The sequence below is a fragment of the Dama dama genome, chromosome 5, assembly GCF_033118175.1.
Source record: "Dama dama isolate Ldn47 chromosome 5, ASM3311817v1, whole genome shotgun sequence".
NCBI lineage: Eukaryota > Metazoa > Chordata > Mammalia > Artiodactyla > Cervidae > Dama > Dama dama.
In genome coordinates, this window is record NC_083685.1 from 94,758,183 (window position 1) to 94,776,819 (window position 18,637).

At 41.7% G+C, this 18,637-nt stretch overlaps 1 protein-coding gene across 1 annotated transcript in view; it reads right to left on the minus strand.

Moving 5' to 3' along the window:
- The window catches only part of ZZEF1 (zinc finger ZZ-type and EF-hand domain containing 1), a 93,603-nt gene that overhangs the window by 72,735 nt on the left and 2,231 nt on the right, over positions 1-18,637 (minus strand). Inside the window, exons 2-7 of the mRNA XM_061143148.1 lie at positions 12,447-12,591; positions 8,915-9,109; positions 6,005-6,176; positions 4,482-4,681; positions 2,860-3,070; positions 800-916 (exon numbers count right to left, since the gene is read on the minus strand). Coding sequence (XP_060999131.1) covers positions 800-916; positions 2,860-3,070; positions 4,482-4,681; positions 6,005-6,176; positions 8,915-9,109; positions 12,447-12,591 — 1,040 coding nt within the window. The remainder of the gene's footprint in view (positions 1-799; positions 917-2,859; positions 3,071-4,481; positions 4,682-6,004; positions 6,177-8,914; positions 9,110-12,446; positions 12,592-18,637) is intronic.

Here is an 18,637-nt window from a genome sequence, read left to right on the forward strand (position 1 = left end):
ATTTACCAGAAACACTTTTTCAAAATCCTTAAGATATCCTAAAGAAAAACTAAATCGGTCTGGAGGAATAGGAAATAAAACCCTCACCTCTGTAACCTTAATCTGTAAGTATAAAATAATGCTATCAATTTCAAGAAGTCCAACTTTATAAACCAAAAATAAATAGGCTGTTGCAATAAGCGCCTGCTATCAAGAAGCCTTGAGTAATGACCTGGCTTGCTCAAGCAGCTAAGGGCTTTTTCCTTCAAGCACCAGTAATGTATTTTAGATCTACTCCATGTCACGCTTATCTAGTTTCTTAAACACATTACCCTGAAACTTTTAAAACTGTCTAGATGTCTCAGGGCCTGGTTTGTACTCGAACACAGTAACGTCCTCAGGGCTCTCTGTGACAGAGCTGAGTGTCCCCACACTAATCGACTCCTCTATCAGCTACCAGGGTGTCCTTTCCCAGGTCTATGGCCAACCAGGCTTGTTAGGCCTGCCCATGGAGGCAAGCAGCTGCTGGGCTGGGGATGTGAAGGAACAGAGAGGCTTTGAGTTCTGGACTGTGACACCTCTGCCCTAGCTTAATCTGAGGCCTACTCCGCCCCCACCCCCAATTCCTGAGGTCAGGGGACACTGCTAGTTAATGGAGGGCACCGTTATTTCACTTTCTCTTCAGTCACTAAAAAATGAAACACTGAAAAATTAGAAAAAAAAAATAAATAAAGACTTGACAAGCACATATGCCCTCTATCTGGCACCAACACCAGTCCCCCATCTCCCCCTACCCCACTTATCGACCTTGAGTTCTCACCTAGTAATCCTTATGAGGAAGCTGTCCACTTCTTCCAGAACATTGGGAGACAGGAAAGTGGAGAAATCTGTGGATCCTGGTGAGAGGGACAGCGGAGGCATGTGCTGCAGTGCCTTCCTAGAAGTGTAAGGTGCACATTCAGAACAAACCCAGGCCAACAATAAATTTACTAATATAATTTTAGACCAAATAAAAATACATTGTTGGAAGCTTATTTGGATTAAACCCTTACTAAGAAACAGTGTTCCTACAGAGAACCTGGCATATAATATAAATCAGCCTTTTTCCTACAGGGGTCCCAGTGCTAAACTGTTTAATGGGATTTCTTTTCTTTTCTTTTTTTTTTTTGAGAGTTCCTTTTAAGAATTTCTTGAAGAGTTAAAGAGTTTAAGAATCTCTTAAAACAGTTTCTTTAAGAGTTTTCTTTAAGAATACACACGACTCTGGTATTCAGTTGCTCACTTCAGTTGAAATTTTGGAATTCGAGTTGTTTAACTCAGAAATATATGTTTTTTAAATTTTAGACTTGAGAACGGCATTCTAAATACTGTTTGTATATAAAGAAGGCATCCACAGAGAATCCACCTAACCTGTTGTGAAGACAATATCAGGCATATAAACTTTAAATATATCTGATCTTTGACAACTTGGCATAACTCCACAACCACAAAAACAAGGTAGGAAACTCATCCTCTTCTCCTTCCTGAAAATTCAGTCCATAGCGTAGGGCTATGCAAGGCAGGCACTCGTGTGTGCCTGGGTGGGGCACATGGTGGCCCAGTGAGGTACTAGAGCAGGGTACTGAGCAAAGAGACAGCCTGGTGTGGAATGCCAGCCCTAAGAAGGTGAGGAGGGTGTTTAGGCAAGGGCCGGGGAGCTGGGAGGCTGGTTATACGGAGTGGGACTCTTTAAAAAAGTAAATATATCAGGGTTGATGTGAGCCAAGTTTCTCACAGTCATAGCAGGGAGCTACAAACACAGAAAGAGAAAATCACAATGAACATGGTAGTACTGGATTAGAAGTATCAGTGTAAACTCAAGAGTTCTCAGTGTTACAGACAAGAAATAAACACAGGAGTCACTGTGTCTATGTATACACATGTGTCTATTACTCATACACATATATTTCCCAGCTGTGTCCATTGAGAGAAGCAACACTCCGACAGCAATGGGTTTAGTTTGTTCAGTTCATAAACACAACTCTCCACTAAAAGTGACCACGACTCTTGAGAAAAAAGGCTAATTCTAGGACTATGGCAGGGAACATTCAAGGTAAGCCTGGAATATTTTGATCCAAGGAAGAGTTCCAAGATGAGGACATGTCAAAAGGACACATGAACCAGACTGTCCGAGTTCCTATTGGCCAAATCTGGGCCAATCTGAGAAGCAGTGCTGTGATGGATAACAACTCCAGGAGTAAAATAGGAATCATGAGTCACGTCAAGTAAAGTCTAATGAGGAATGCGATATTTACAGAGTCTCCAAGTACCTCCTCACAAAATATGAACTTACACCATCTGAAGTGTAAGCGCCGAGTCTTAACCACTGGACAGCCAGGCAAGTACACCCTAACAGTTTTTTAAAAGAAAATTTCCAAAGGTGCTTTACATTTAAAAATAGATTAGTTTGGTACCCTTGAAAAGATTTGACTCTTTTGTGAAAAGAGCCTTCAACCTAGGGCCAAGGTCCAAAGACCTCTAGCTGATCCATCATTGCTTGGTCATGTACCCAGGAAAGGTCACAGTACACTTGACTGTAAAATAGGGATAATTTTTACACATACATATTGCAATGCAAGTAGGTAAAAAATGTATAGCATCTCAAGGTGTTTTATCCCATATAAACATATAAATGCAAGCCCAGCAGATAAGGAACAGGGATGGCATATGTGACCCAGCTCCACCCCCACCAAGCCTGAAGCTGAAGGCACAAACAGGAGACAGCAGGGCACCTGGGGCTCGGCTACTGACTGAGTCTCAAAGGTCGAGGGTGCGCAGTGACGCGTCCTGCCAGCAGGAGAGTGAGCACGCCGTGACTGGCCCGGAAAGCCAGTGACTTACTGAGTGTTGCGCAGCACCGTCTGGACAAACGCAGGATTTGTCTCCATGGAAGCCGTCACCAGAGACGTCAGTAGAGACCAATACCATATTGCAGAAGCATCTGAGACTGAGACCCCAGACTTCTTGACTCTCTGAAAGCCAACAGCCCTCAGACCGTGAATTCTAGTGTCACATCCATCACTAAGACAACGCTTTATGTTAATCTGGACATCTGTCAAGCGCAAACAACAAATTCAGTATTGGATTAACTTCTTCAGTTCGGCAAATGCTAGGCTTCCAACTAAAAGCAAAAGAGTAATTCACATTTCGAAAAAAAAAATGCTGAAGATATATTTTGATGCCAGAAATAAACGGTGTGTGCAATGGAGCACATGTACAATCAATTTGTCAAAAGAGCAGTGACTAATCTAAGGAGTCAAAAGTATCACGTGTAAAATTAAGGGTGGCTTAAATCTTTACATCACAACGCTTCAAAGGAATTTATGACTCTTGAAAATCAACACAAAACTGTATTTTTAAAATCCTGGCTAAACACATGGTAAGAAAATGTCTAGAATTTTTCCTAAAGTTCCAAAATTTAGATTTAATTATAAAACAGCAGCTGGCTCATAGCTGTTGTGAAAATTTCTTTTTAATAATCAAGTCCCAATAGATGACATAGGCATGACTCACTTTTAAGAGCTGTCAGAATTTCTCATTTGGGTTGGAGAGGAGGAGGTGAGAAGTTAAAAGGGACACAACTTAGAGAAAAGACCACCACAGTGTAAAACAGGAAGCTGCTACTCCACAAGCTTAACTACTTCTTTGCCTAGGGGTGAGACACAAAGACTCTACCTCCCTAGGCCTCAGTTCCTCTGAGCAAAGTAAGAACACTTCTTTTGGCCCAGGAAAACATTAGGAGAAATGAGACAAAACATGAAGCATTCCGGCTCCCTGAATGAAATAAGCCTGGAAAAAAATCACAGAATTGTGATTATTTCCAAAACCCTGTGTGTGAAGCAAGGTTATAATAGTATAAAAATAGAAACAACCGAAATGTCCAAGAAGAAAAAGCTTGTTAAAATTAAGGCACAATCTTAACAACACTAAGTAAAGGTGTGCATGAATATATGATAAGACAAGTTAAAAAGTTACAAAACAGCATGAACGAAATGTCACTTTTGTAAAAAGATACGTAAAGATATACATAAATATATATATATATGCAAACCTATTTTTAAGTTAAAATATATATATATATATATGTCTGTGTGTGTATATTTATATACATACACAAATATAAGAAAAGGTCTGGAAGGATCCATACCAATGAATTCACAGTTACAATCCCTGAGTAGTGGGATTTTGAATAATTTTTTGTTTGTGTAAATATTTCTAATTTTCTAATAAGAAAAAAAAATTTTTTCATTTAAAAAGACTTTACTGCTTTTCTATAACTTTTCAAAACACTGAATAGGTGAAATAATGAGCACTTTGATGTACATGATGAGAAGCAAATCAGATCTCCAAAGAAAAACAAACAGGCTTTCTACTTCAGAGGTCTTCCTGCCAAAAAACAGGACTTCCTTCCTCCCCTCCAGTCCTCTTAGTTAGAAGGGCAAGATGCCTCTTGGTTGACTCACAGAGCTGACTGATGTTGGCATTTTCCAGCAGTGTCACATAGCCAGTGACATTGCTGGGAATGTGCACGTCGCGGACTTCCTGAAGATCGCTGGCCGTCCTCCCCACAGCTACGGTCACCTGCTGCGGCATGTAGCTCTGGTCAGTGGCCGCCACGGCAATGGACAGGTGCCTGAGTACGACATCTGGCTTCATTTTTAAACTGGAAAACACAAAAAGAAAGCAGAATACAGGCTGAGAACTGGCAGGGCCCACAAGTCCCACTTCCAAGATCTTACAGGTGATATATACCCAAAGACTGACTCCCCTAAAAGCAACTAACTTGAAAAGCTGGCTACTAGTTTCAAAGTTCTTATGACCTTCCCAAGTTTCTAAAATTCCTTTCAGTTCAAGATCAATCTTCTAGTTCTTTATTTTTTTTAAGGCTTAAACTTTATTTATGTATGTATGTATTTTTGGCTGGGCGGGGTCTCTGATGCTGCTCGGGCTTTTCTCTAGTTGTGGCAAGTGGGGACTACTCTCTAGCTGTGGCGTGCCTGGACTTCTCACTGCAGTGGCTTCTCTTGCTGTGGAGCTCAGGCTTTAGGGGTGCAGGTGTCAGGAGTTGTGTCACATGGGCTCAGGAGTCCTGGCTCCCAAGCTCTAGAGCACAGGCTCAATAGTTCTGGCACACAGGCTCAGTTACTCCGAGGCATATGGGATCTTCCCGGATCAGGCATCGAACCCATGTCTCCTGCACTGGCAGGCAGATTCCTTACCATTGAGCCACCAGGGATACCCTCTATTTCCTTTTAAGATACCAGTACAGGCAGGAAAGTATAATATGAACATTCTAATAAAATTCCTTTACCCAGTATGAAGCAAGTTCTAACTGTATCCAAAGAACTGAGTAGATTTGCTCATGTATAGATGGCTAAAGAGCTTATTTATCCTTTATGAGAAAACAGTAATTATTTCTATTTCCACCAACTGAAATCAGCCCATTTTCTGATGGGACAGGTGATATTTTGGACAGCAGCTTCAGAACATATAGAAACATCACAGTTGACTGTCATCAGTTTCACTTCAGGATTCTTGACCACCCATTCCCTCTTTCTCTACCAAACTGGCCAACTTAGTTGCATGCACTAAATGTGTAGAAATGATCTTAAAATCACATCAGATATAAGAAAAGTATCCCTTGTTCCTTGTGACACTAACCTTCCTGAAAAACTAGTGAAAAATGTCTGATATTAGTATCATAAATACTAGTCAAATGTTAATTTTCTCCCTTAAAATACCAGTAAAGAAATTATCCGTATTTATGAATATACGAACATGGTTATATAATTTCACATGATTCTTTTAACTCAATTCTTACAGCATCTTCACAGATAATCAAAAGAAGAAAAAAACTAGGCAGTTAAGTTAAAAAATAGTCTAAAATTTTAAAAAATGAGTTTTTTAACACATTGACAGGGTAAGAGAAAGAAAGCCGGTAATTTCCTTGGACCTTCACCCAAGAATCTGGTATTGTGGCACCCACCGAATCCAGTGTGATCGGGCGCTGCCATCTGACTGCCAGTAGGATGAGGTTTCTCCATTTGTCATCTTGTCAATGTCGGCAGGGTTGGAGGATGTCTCTATGTAAGCGTAGCACTTCGCAACAGACTTGAGTTTGTCCATCTCTGGGCTTCTAGTTAGATCTCCAGGGCTCTCTGTGAGAAAAACCAGATTTTATCATGACATCTTTTTCACAAAGCATTTTTTAAAAAGGTCATTTAAAATATCTAACAGATTTGCATTTCTCTGATAATGAATGATGTTGAGCATCTTTTCATGTGTTTGTTAGCCATCTGTATGTCTTCTTTGGAGAAATGTCTGTTTAGTTCTTTGGCCCATTTTTTGATTGGGTCATTTATTTTTCTGGAATTGAGCTTTAAGAGTTGCTTGTGTATTTTTGAGATTAATCCTTTGTCTGTTTCTTCATTTGCTATTATTTTCTCCCAATCTGAGGGCTGTCTTTTCACCTTACTTATAGTTTCCTTTGTAGTGCAAAAGCTTTTAAGTTTCATTAGGTCCCATTTGTTTAGTTTTGCTTTTATTTCCAATATTCTGGGAGGTGGGTCATAGAGGATCTTGCTGTGATTTATGTCGGAGAGTGTTTTGCCTATGTTCTCCTCTAGGAGTTTTATAGTTTCTGGTCTTACATTTAGATCTTTAATCGAGAAAAGGGAACCCTCTTACACTGTTGGTGGGAATGCAAACTAGTACAGCCACTATGGAAAACAGTGTGGAGATTTCTTAAAAAACTGGAAATAGAACTACCATATGACCCAGCAATCCCACTTCTGGGCATACACACTGAGGAAACCAGATCTGAAAGAGACACATGCAGCCCAATGTTCATCACAGCACTGTTTATAATAGCCAGGACATGGAAGCAACCTAGATGCCCATCAGCAGATGAATGGATAAGGAAGCTGTGGTACATATACACCATGGAATATTACTCAGCTGTTAAAAAGAATTCATTTGAATCAGTTCTAATGAGATGGATGAAACTGGAGCCCATTATACAGAGTGAAGTAAGCCAGAAAGATAAAGAACATTACAGCATACTAACACATATATATGGAATTTAGAAAGATGGTAATGATAACCCTATATGCAAAACAGAAAAAGAGACACAGAAGTACAGAACAGACTTTCGAACTCTGTGGGAGAAGGTGAGGGTGGGATGTTTCAAAAGAACAGCATGTATATTATCTATGGTGAAACAGATCACCAGCCCAGATGGGATGCATGAGACAAGTGCTCGGGCCTGGTGCACTGGGAAGACCCAGAGGAATCGGGTGGAGAGGGAGGTGGGAGGGGGGATCGGGATGGGGAATACGTGTAAATCTATGGCTGATTCATATCAATGTATGACAAAACCCACTGGAAATAAATAAATAAATAAATAAAGGAGAAATTGAAAAAAATAAAATATCTAACAGAAATATTCCTGGCACTTTGGCCCTAGAAAAATAAATGCTCTGTAAAATCTCCTTCTAAATTGGACAACATGTATAAAGAAGAAATTGGCCAAGGACTGTTCCACGGGTTGGTTGTAGTACAGCATAAATCACTGATATATTTGCAAAACTAACCAAGAGATGAAAATGGTGTCTTGCAGTTTTAACTTACATTTCTTTAATTATGAGTGAGACTTTTTAAGCCACTTGTTTATAAGCCACTTGTGTTTCTGAGTATGGCTTTGTCCTATCCTCATCTACTTGTTACTGGGTCACAAGTCTTCTTATCAATTTATACATTTTGTATATATTATGTAATGTATACATACACACACATAGTAAGTAATATTTATTGACTGTTTACTGTGAACCAGGCATTTTTCTACACATTTTCTATGTATTAATTCATTTTAGAGATGAGGAAACTAAGGCGATTAAGTAATTGCCCAAGGTCAGAGTTAGTTAAAAAAAAAAAACACTGCCACAATGTTACAAAATATACCTTTGTTCCATAAAATGTTATCTGTCTTTTGACTGTGCTTATGATAGGTTTTTGCTGTACAGAACTTTAAATTTACATACAGTCTAACCTACTGATCTTTTCTTTTGTAGTTTCATGTCCTACTTAGAGAGGTTTTCCCATGTCAGGGCTTTTATAAAGTGGAACTCCTTCCTTCTAGCATTCTTACAGCTTTCTTTTTGGTTGAACTTTTTAATCTATCTGAAATTTATTTGATTAAGTGGGTTAAGAATCTAGTTTTATTTTTTTCTCCAAATGTCTAACCAGTTCCCTAACCCAATTTGTAGGCTAATTCACTTCCTGCCCTGACTTGTAATGCTAACTAACTACATCTGGTACCATGTTCCCACATGCAACTGGGTCTATTTCTAGACTGTGAGACTCCACGGACCCGCCAATTCACATTATCAACTTTTGCTGCGGTCACCAGTGAGTCTGTAGTGGCTTCCCTCATTTATTCAACAACTATTCACTGAGCACCTACTGTGTGGCAAGCATAGTTCTGGGTCCCAAGGATAATGAAGTGACTAAGACAGACAAAAATGCAAGTAAATAAAAATGCTACAACTTCAGGTAATAAGTGCCATTTAGACTTTTAAACCTGCAAAGGGGATTGTGACCAAAGGGGGGAAGTGGAGGCAGTGGGGGCATCAGTCAAGAGTAATGAGGAGAGGCCTGCCACATCTGAGCGGAGACTCGGATGATGAGAAAGCAGCTGGGTTAAGAATAAGGCAAGGGGGAGAGGGAGGGGAAGGAAAGGGAAAGGGAGAGCAGTTCACATTCTTCTGCTACAAACTGGTCACTATATTTTCAGAAATAAAAGCAGGGAGGAGGGCTGGCTCATCCTGTCAATAAACACTCACTTGGAAGAAATGATCATCAGGCATCCTCAAGAACAGCCCCACCCCCGCGCACATACCCTTTTCTTTTTGTACCAGCTGATCCAGAGACTCCTTCAGAACAGAGGCTCTCATGGTGCTCATGTTATTGCAGTGGTCCAACATGGGGTAGGGGATGACGGTGCTGGAGAGCCGGTTGCGATGCAGGAAGCGCAGGATCATCGCCGCATGGACATCCAGGCCCTCCTTGGACTCTGAAAATATGTCTATGAAACCTAAGCAGAAAAAGTCCATTTTTTATGTTTTTGGGAACCTACCACAATAGGTTCCACATCCCCTGCCTGGCGGCCTAGAGGAATTATCTGAATCAAAAGCAGCCATTAAGAATCCTCTCTGGTAGTTTCAGCTTTAATCATTTAAAAATCTAAAGACGTTTTTAAGAAATGAACCAGTGGTGATCTCAATTTCAAAATTAATTTCACTGTAGTTTCACAGAAATTTTAGAAGACTTAGAATAATGATTATTTCCTTCTATCCAAGTGTCCAATTTTTATAAGGTTAATTTATAAATATAAATACTAACTAGAAATTCTTGAAAAAGTTTTGCATATTGAATATAGGCTAGGAATAAAGTTTATCACGTTAAAGTGTAATGGTGTGACTGCTTTTATTCTAAGCTACAGAAGATAATGATAATGAAAATACAACCATTACCCTGACCACAATTCCTGACTGCCTTTTATAGTTTTCGAGGTCCTGCCACAGACATCATTTCAGTCAGTCCCCATAGTAAGTGGTGGCGGTGGAGGGTGGAGAGGAGAAGGCACCGAAGGGTCTGGTACTCTCCTCTTAAAACTGAGGAAGCGAGGCTCAGGTGACACTCCGGGTCAGCAGCAAGAGGCAGGACTGGAAATAGCCCCTGCACTGCTTTCAAGCTCTCCCTCCACCACTCCAGTCTTCTCTCTCCGCAGTGGCCCCTCTGAAGGCTCCTCCATCTGTCCCTCCCTCTGCTCACGGTCCAGACTCTGGCCTCAACACCTCCGTTCACACACCCGCCCAGGTATCCTAAGTGGCTCCCCTGGCTGCATTTTCTCTGATGTTAACCTCAGAAACCTTTCAAAAACACAAAACAGGCCATGTCTAAAGTGAAGTGAAAGTCGCTCAGTTGTGTCCGACTCTTTGCAACCCCATGGACTATACAGCCCATGGAATTCTCCAGGCCAGAATACTGGAGTGGGTAGCCTTTCCCTTCTCCAAGAGATCTTCCCAACCCAGGCTTCGAACTCAGGTCTCCTGCATTGCAGGTGGATTCTTTACCAGCTGAGCCACAAGGGAAGAAGCAGAATCAGATGGGCAGGTTCTAGGGCACAATTTCTCCTCAGGCTCATGTTTAGCTTCAAAAATTAAAGCAGTTTCCTTCTGCTCTAATAAAATCTTTTTGTTTCACACTTAAAAGCAGTTTCTCCTGCGTACTTCTGGAATCCTGCTCTTGTTATTGTAGGTTTAGCTTCAATAACAAGCTTTCAACTGAGGTGCACATGACCCAGACAGTTAAGTGAAGAGAGAATAAACACGGCAGCTTTTCCTGGAGCTCAGACATGCTTATAGATTTGGGGAAGGTTTTCTTTGTTTGTTTGTTTCTCTTTTACTTTCTAATTAAAACAAAAGTACATATATTATCATTGTATTACTGGATGAACTGTCACAAGCTGAGCACACCCAAGTGAGCAGCACCTAGAGCAGGATTCCAGAAGTCCGCAGGAGAAACTGCTTTTAAGTGTGAAACAAAAAGATTATATTAGAGCAGAAGGAAACTGCTTTAATTTTTGAAGCTGAACATGAGCCTGAGGAGAACCTGTGCCCTAGAAGTGGCCCATCTGATTCTGCCTCTACACAAAACCAGGAGCCCCTGGTTTGATTTCCCAAGCCCCAGAAGTTTACGCCATCCCTCGTATCTCCTCTTTCAGTTCCTCTTAACGGACACCCAGGGTAACACCCAGACTTCATGCGATGACGCTGCTGGTACTGCACTGATCTGCTCCCAACAGACTGATGCTTGTAGTGGGAAAACTTTTATCATATGGTGAAACAAGCAATGAATCTGGTAAATGGGCTGTCACTTTTTTAACCATTCAGCACTCGTACAAAGAGATACGAAAGGAATAAGTGTCAGTCTAGGTTAGACAGAGGGACCAGGAACGTGGGATTCCACCAGAGAGATGAGCTCAGCTCGCCAAGTTTCAGCCTAGGATTGTGATTTTTTTTTTTTAAAAAAAGAAAAACTCTTTTAAGTTAAAATAAAAGATAAAATATTTCAGTAGAAAGTCCTAAGTCACAACCCTGCTAGAGAAGGTCTGGCCCCCTAGTTTTTCGAGCCTAACCCAACCGCCCCTTAGGGTCACCCAGAGCAACAACGCGCTAAGTGTTGCTGGGTCCCCTGGTCTCCACTCCTTTCCTCTCCTCCCAAAACACCTCTTTAAGGTGTTCAAATAAAGCTCCTGAGGCTACCCATATGCTGGTAATACAGAGGTGGGGGTAATACGAAATGCCAAAAGTTAGCTATGCATAATTCAAAGTGTAATTTTTACTGCCATGAGGACAGGAGAAAAATTAATATGTCAGGCTATCTATAATGCTCTATAAAAATTACGTAATTCAAGACAATTTGAAGAAGAGCAGAAGTAGGCATTCTTCATTAATATACAGAAACCCTCCTTCCCTAGCTCAATACATCCTCAGAAGGAAGCCGGAGAGGTCAATCAGAGTTACATTTATGGATCCAACAAGTCTGTTTGCCTCCCTGCTGCCTGAGATCCTCTGTGCTAAATATTATGACTCCAAGTGCAAAAGCAGGAAAGCTCCTGGATAAAATGAACTGAACCGAAAGGATGACATGCCAAGTTTCATCTTTTCCTTTCAAACTCAATTGCTTTCTCACTAGAAAAAAAACAAGAAAAGGTAATATTATTTTGATTCTGTTTCTGAGCTCCCTAAATAAAACCATCAAAAAATATAGACAAAGTTTTTTCATAGAGACAATGCAGAGGTACTGTTTCATTTTAAGCTATTTTTATTCTCACAAATTTCAGAGCAATGGCTTTCTAAAAATTAAAAAAACTGGGTGCCTACCAAGTGCCAAACTACTAAATGTGAGGACTCAGCAGAAGTAAAAGAGAAGGTTCCCTGCCCTCGTGGAGCTCACAGGACAAAAGTGAAGTCAGATATTTACAAACAAGTGAGTAATAATTAATTAATTAGCACAGTGATATGTTGCAAAAAACAAAAACAAACACACAATGCTAAAAAAGCCTACAACTGGGGCCAGGGAAGACTTCTCGAGAGAGTGAAACGCAGAGATCCAGTAAGGAAGGTGGCCTCATGACAAAGGTTCATAAAGACGGGAGAACTGCTCAGCCACCGCTGTGTGGGGAACACAAGAAATGATTACACTCAACACACATTTAGATCACGAGCTTAGTGAAGGCTATCAGAAAATCATGACTATTTCATGGTGCCCACAAGCTTGTCTAATTACAACCCATATTACAGCAAAGCTCATTTGAGCTCTAAGAGAGCATTCTTCAGCATTCAGCCCTCAGATGAGGGCCTCACCTGGAACAAGAGAGCAGGCTTGCAACTGTCTGATGATGTGGCTCAGCTCTCCCTGAAGGTTAGCTCCACTGGAATTCTTGAGGGCCTCCAACATGTTCTCAGCATCAACCGTACCATCACCCTCAGCATCAAACTGGGCAAAGGCCTATAAGACAAGAGAGGCAAGAAAATCAGGTATGTATGGGTTCCAAATTTTGAATAACTGACACTTCTTAAGACCAGTGATTTTTGTTGTTGTTGTTGTGGGAAGAGTTCAGATATATCATTCAAAGAACAAATAAGTTTGGGATAGTAACTCACGATGTTCTGCAAAATGTGTGTGGAAAAGTATTGCTACCTGTAGGCACAACATCCAACATTGTCATCTCGTCTCTTTCAAGAGAGTAAGCCCCCTGTTCCCAGATAATTTCAGAAGAAAGCAATCACTGCAAAAATGTTCAACTGGTTACAAAGTGCCAAACACAAAGCATTGGCTTAGGGTAGCATCTCAGGTTTAGTAGGGCTTTTTATTTTAAACTCTCTTTGGACCTGAGAGCTAACTTGGTTTATCTACTTTACAGCCCTGTATACACTAACCTTTAACGATAATCTAATTTCACCCTGCTCATGTTGGGGAACTGGGTACAGCATGGGATTTGGCTTGAATCCTGCTCTGTCACTAGCTGACCATGTGACTTCACACAACACACTCCCTTGCCTCCATAAGCCTCAGCTCCTTTTTTTTTTTTTTTGGCTGTGCTGCGCAGCATGTAGGACCTTAGTTCCCAGATCAGGGATCAAACCTGCGCCCGCTGCATTGAGAGTCTTAACCATTAGACCAGGGAAGTCCTTCATCCTGTTCTTTTCTGATTAGACCCAATCAGGAAAGCTGAATTTACTTTGGAAGTCACACACCCAAAGTAAATAAGATAGAAGAGATCAGAAGAAACAGACTGTGATGAAGATGAGACTAGAAATTGCCCTGTGAGAAAAGCTTGGAATCTCCAGTGAGGAGAAAAGATGACTGGGAGTAACAGGCTCCATTTCAAACATCTGATGGGCTATTAGGGGAAGGAGTAGTTATAATTAAGGTCATCAGATGGAAGCTAGAGGGAAAAGCTCATCATAAAGACGGATGCATCTGTTGTTGGTGGGGTGTAAAGATGGATTAGGAGGCTCCAGACAGAATGCCCAACTCATCCCTCAAAGCTTCAGTTAGCAAAAGCTGGACAAGGAGTCATCAAGAGTGTTCAAAGATGTCACAATAAACAAATACATTTACCTCTGCTCCCCCCTGAAATTCCACGAAGACCATATTATAGAGGGAATTTTTTTTTTTAAGTATAAGGACAAAGCAAACAGGAGATATTGCAACAGCAACAAAATTTTGGAAGCTGGGAGGCAGATGGATTTCTGGGACTATGGATAAATTAGAATATGGACTGGGTGTTAATGAAACAGATATTAACAGGACAGTGAAGACCACTAACTGAAAAAACTAAGTTACAGAAGAGTACTAGATAGAAAATGATCTCATGTTAGTTTAAACAAAAAGCAACTATGCACTTTCCACATTGGTACCAAACATACATAGATTTATCAGCAGAGAGTCCCTTGGACCGCAAGGAGATCAAACCAGTCCATCCTAAAGGAAATCAACCCTGAATATTCATTGGAAGGACTGATGCTGAAGCTGCAGGTCCAATACTTTGGCCGCCTGATGTAAAGAGCCGACTTATTGGAAAAGATTCTGATGCTGGGATAGATTGAAGGCAAAAGGAAAAGGTGACGACAGAGGATGAGATGGTCAGACAGCATCGCTGATTCAATGGACATGAATTTGAGCAAACTCCGGCAGATGGTGAAGGACAGGGGAGCCTGGAGTGCTGCAGTCCACGGAGTTGCAAAGAATTGGATACAACTGAGCAACAACGATAATCTGAAAGAGTACATATCAAGATATTAACAATGGTAATATGACAATCTACATATGCTGCTTTTATAGTGATAAAGAGGAAGTTATAAACATTAAAACATTTGAAGCACACCCTAATGTGAAGAGTAGAGCCAATGGGTGTGGAGGGAGGTAGAGCAGAAGCACAGCCTCTGTCTGCCCTGAGGCCCCAGGACGTGAATGCACAGCACCAGTAACAGCTCCTTCACGTTGTAGCACAGTGAGGAACAGTAATACTGTATGCTTCAAAGTCTGAGGGGATTAGCACAGCGGTAACCCACTCAATGCGGAATGACAGATGGTTTGGGAAGCTCTGTATTAATATTTGAGCACTCACTAAATTTTAAGCAGTGCACAAACCATTTATTCCACATAACAGCAAGATTACTATTAACCTCCTCATTTTAAAGTTGTACATTTTACAGAGAGGTCAGAAAACTTGCCCAAAGTCACCCAGCTAGTATTTGACTCCAAGGCTCCAGAGCTCGTGTTCTTCACAACCCCATTCTCCTTCCTTTGACCAGATAACCCCTGGGGTTCCTTGCTGTCCGAGACCAGGTGCTCCAAACCTCTCTCTTATCCATCCCTTTCCTCCATCTTCTAACCCTTGCTCTTGGCACCTTGCGCCCAGGCTTACTCAACATCAGCCTTAAAGCTGAGACTCACTCTCTCTAAATCGCAAGCAGCCCTCAAGCCCTACTCCCACCAGAACTTCTGCACTTCAAGTGCCACCTTCATCTCAAGTGCTGTCTGTTCCCAACTTCCCACACAACTCTTGCTGGTAAAATTTCTATATGAGCAAGGCTATACGAATAAGTGACATTTTTCTATTTTTAACAGACTCTGTTGATCTGTCAATAGTTAAAGGATATGATCAAAAGAATTTTCAAACAAACAAAAAATAAAGACAGTTTGGGTGAGAAAAAAAAATCAGAACAGTGCTACTAACAGCTTCACGGAACAAATATGTAATTTCCTAACACTTGGGAAATTTTTCTTAAAAAAATGCAGAGCTTTTGAAATCTACCACTTAGCACCTAGTTTGTCTCACAGGAGCCAATTTACTTAGCACTTATTTAACACCAGCTGACAGGGAGCCACTTACGCCTGACCCGGGCTTGGCTCTGTGCACACTGGGATGTCAGGGTGGACTCCTAGCTCTCCAAAATCCCCGCGGCCTAGAAGACAGAGCCACAAACCAGCAGCAGCAATGTGATGGGTGTGATCATTACAATACTAGAAGTAACAGCATAACAAGTACAAGAGCTAATAGTCACTAAATTCCACAATCCTAAGGCTGGTACCACCACTTTAACTAGACAGGGAAAGAGAGGTAAGGGATTTTGCTCAAGGTCACATGGTTAGGACTGGTAAATGATGGAGCTTGGATGGGAATTCTGGTATGATTTGGGACCCCACACTGTCAACCACTATGACCTGAGCTAACAGACACTCTGGAGGCCAGAAGCCCAGGAGTGGTAGAGGCATTTGGGGGAAACGGCCCTCAGAAAAATGGGGAGCCACTCAAATTCCTAAAGCAAGACAGTACACAATGAAGTGGTAGTCTGGAAATCAGAGAAAGACAAAACAGAGCAGTGGCCTTTCCTCCATAGTTCTTGAGGATCATGAAACTCTCCAAAAGAAACCAATACCATCGTGTCCCCCACAGCAAAGCATGCAGAGCCACAATAACCTCCAATTCACCCAGGACTGTCCTCTCTGCACTGCCTCATCACTATCAATGGCCAGCGCTCAATGAAGACTTCCTGTGTGCTGGAGGCATGCAGGCAGGCGGCGGGGCCCTCGGAGCCTCACGCAGAGCAAGACCACACGGTGTGCTCTAAGTGTCAAAAGACCTGTGCAGAACAGGAAATAAGAGCCTCAAGGGAAGGAGTGAAAATACCATGATACAGAAGCCATCTGAATCACACCACAGGAGAGGATCGGTCCCGACCGTCCTGACCGGGTGATGGGGCCAAGGAGGGGAATCTTGGAGAACGCACAGAAGAAAGGGCCACACACTGGACAAGGCAAGCGTCCCACGGGGGACAGAAGTAGGTGAGGTCAGACAAGGAGACAGGCCAGCCTGCAGCCTCCACCTCATTCCGAGGAAGAAGTACCTGGTCCCTTTGGCAGTGAGGAACCCTTACAGGCTCTCAGCTTGGGGTAAGCCCACTTCCTCTTCATGGTACACATATGTGGCTCTCATACTCTGTCTTGAAAGGGCACAGAATTACATCTGCATGACTCTATTTGCATAGTTCTTGGGCTCAGAGCCATTCTAAATTAATCAATACTATGACATGACAATGCCAAGACGGTATTTTTCTCCAAATTTCCTCTAAACTCCAGCAGTGACTAAGAATCTTTTAAAGTTTTCACTAAAACTATATTTAACTGCTTCCTCAATGTCAATAAATATCTTCTTGGGAATTCTCTGGCAGTCCAGTGAGAATCTGAGCTCTCACTGCCGAGGACTCAGGTTCGATCCCTGGTTGGGGAACTAAAATCCCAGAAGCCATATGGTGCAGCCGGAAAAAAAGAAAGAAAAGAATTATCTTCCTATTAAAAGGTAATGGATTGAATATAAAATATGAAGCTGGAGAATGAGCACTGTCAAATCAAACACTGACTCTGAGCAGGGACTGTGCTAAGACAATAAATAAATGAATTTAAAAAGTCCTTCCTTCAGACTTTACAACCCTACAAATCTCACAAAGTAGACACCAGAGCTAATAAGGCAAATTAATCAAATAAGACCTGTTCATCCTAAATCCCCAACTTCAAGCCATCTGCTATCATCCTGTGCTCAGCACTTTTTTCCTGCTCTAGAGCATATACATGATCTACTGGAAGCATATCATAGTAAGAGCACAATATCTAATCTCTGAGTCAAATAAGAATTTAATCTTAACTCCAATTCCTCTTCTGCATAGGAGTCAATTAAATACTGCTCCTTGTGAGCAAATCAAAGACTCCTTTTCCATGGACTACACCCATGAAGAGAAGAGGTGTGTTGTAACCATAAAATGATAACGTTTCAGACTTTGGTCCCCGATATAACTTCAAGAATTTCTTTAGGACGACACCTCAAGCAAGCAAGGTCACAGGAATGTGAAGGCAAGACAGCTGGACAGACATGGTTGGCAGCAGGAGCCAAAAGAACCAACATACACAACGTGGAAATTTTCACCATTACACTAGTAAATACTATACCCCGACGAGAACCTGCTCTAAAATTTGGTCACTGCTGGCTTCCTAGCCTTGTTCTCCTGCTGCGTTCTATGATCTAGCCATGTGAGTCAAAGATGGCGAAACCGTAACCCAATATCTGTTCTCCTCCTCAGTAATTTAACTACTGGTTTTTAGCTGAATATATGGCCATGGAATAAGGGCTCTTTCCCAACCTCCCCTGCAGTTAAGGGTGGCCATGTGACTGGGTTTGGTCAAAGGGGTTTGTGGCCCTCTCCTTCCCTTTCTGGCTGACTGTGGACAGCAGCAGCAAAGGAGTCATGTGGGTCACTAAGTAGAAGGTGACTGTGGAAGATGACAGCACAAGATGGACAGAAACAGTCCCTGGCGACTGTGAAACTTGCATGTATCAATCCTGGACTGCCTACTTGGACTTTTACAATAAAAGCTTCTTTATTGTTTAAAGCACTGATGCACTGGATTTTCTGTCCCTTGAAGCAGTTTGTAGCCCAAAGACATCATACCAGTCTTCCCGATTGTCTATTCTGTGGACATGGGGCTTGTGCACTTGACACCCGCTGTCTGAAAACAGAGTTCACACCTTCTGCTCCTTGTCTGCTTTCAGTCTTCAAAACTCAGCTGGAAAGTTACTTTCTCAGTTATATCTTCTTTGACACCCTGGATGAGGTCAAATACTCCTGCTATTTTTTCATTAGGCTTTCCCTTTTCCTCACCACACCTACAAATTGTTGGGTTAATATGCATCTCTTTCAGTACTAAATACTCTTTTTTTTAAAAATGTGGACCATTTTTTAAAGTCTTCATTGAATTTGTTAGACTATTACTTCTATCTTGCATGCCTGCTCAATTACTAAGTCCAGTCTGACTCTTTGCAACCCTAAGCAAGAATACTGGAGTGGGTGGCCATTCCCTTCTCCAGGGGCTATTCCCAACCCAGGGATCCAACCAGAATGTCCTGCATTGGCAGGCAGATTCTCTACCACTGAGCCAGCTTCTGTCTTATGTTTTGGCCCTTTGGCCCCAGGTCATGTGGGATCTGAGTTCC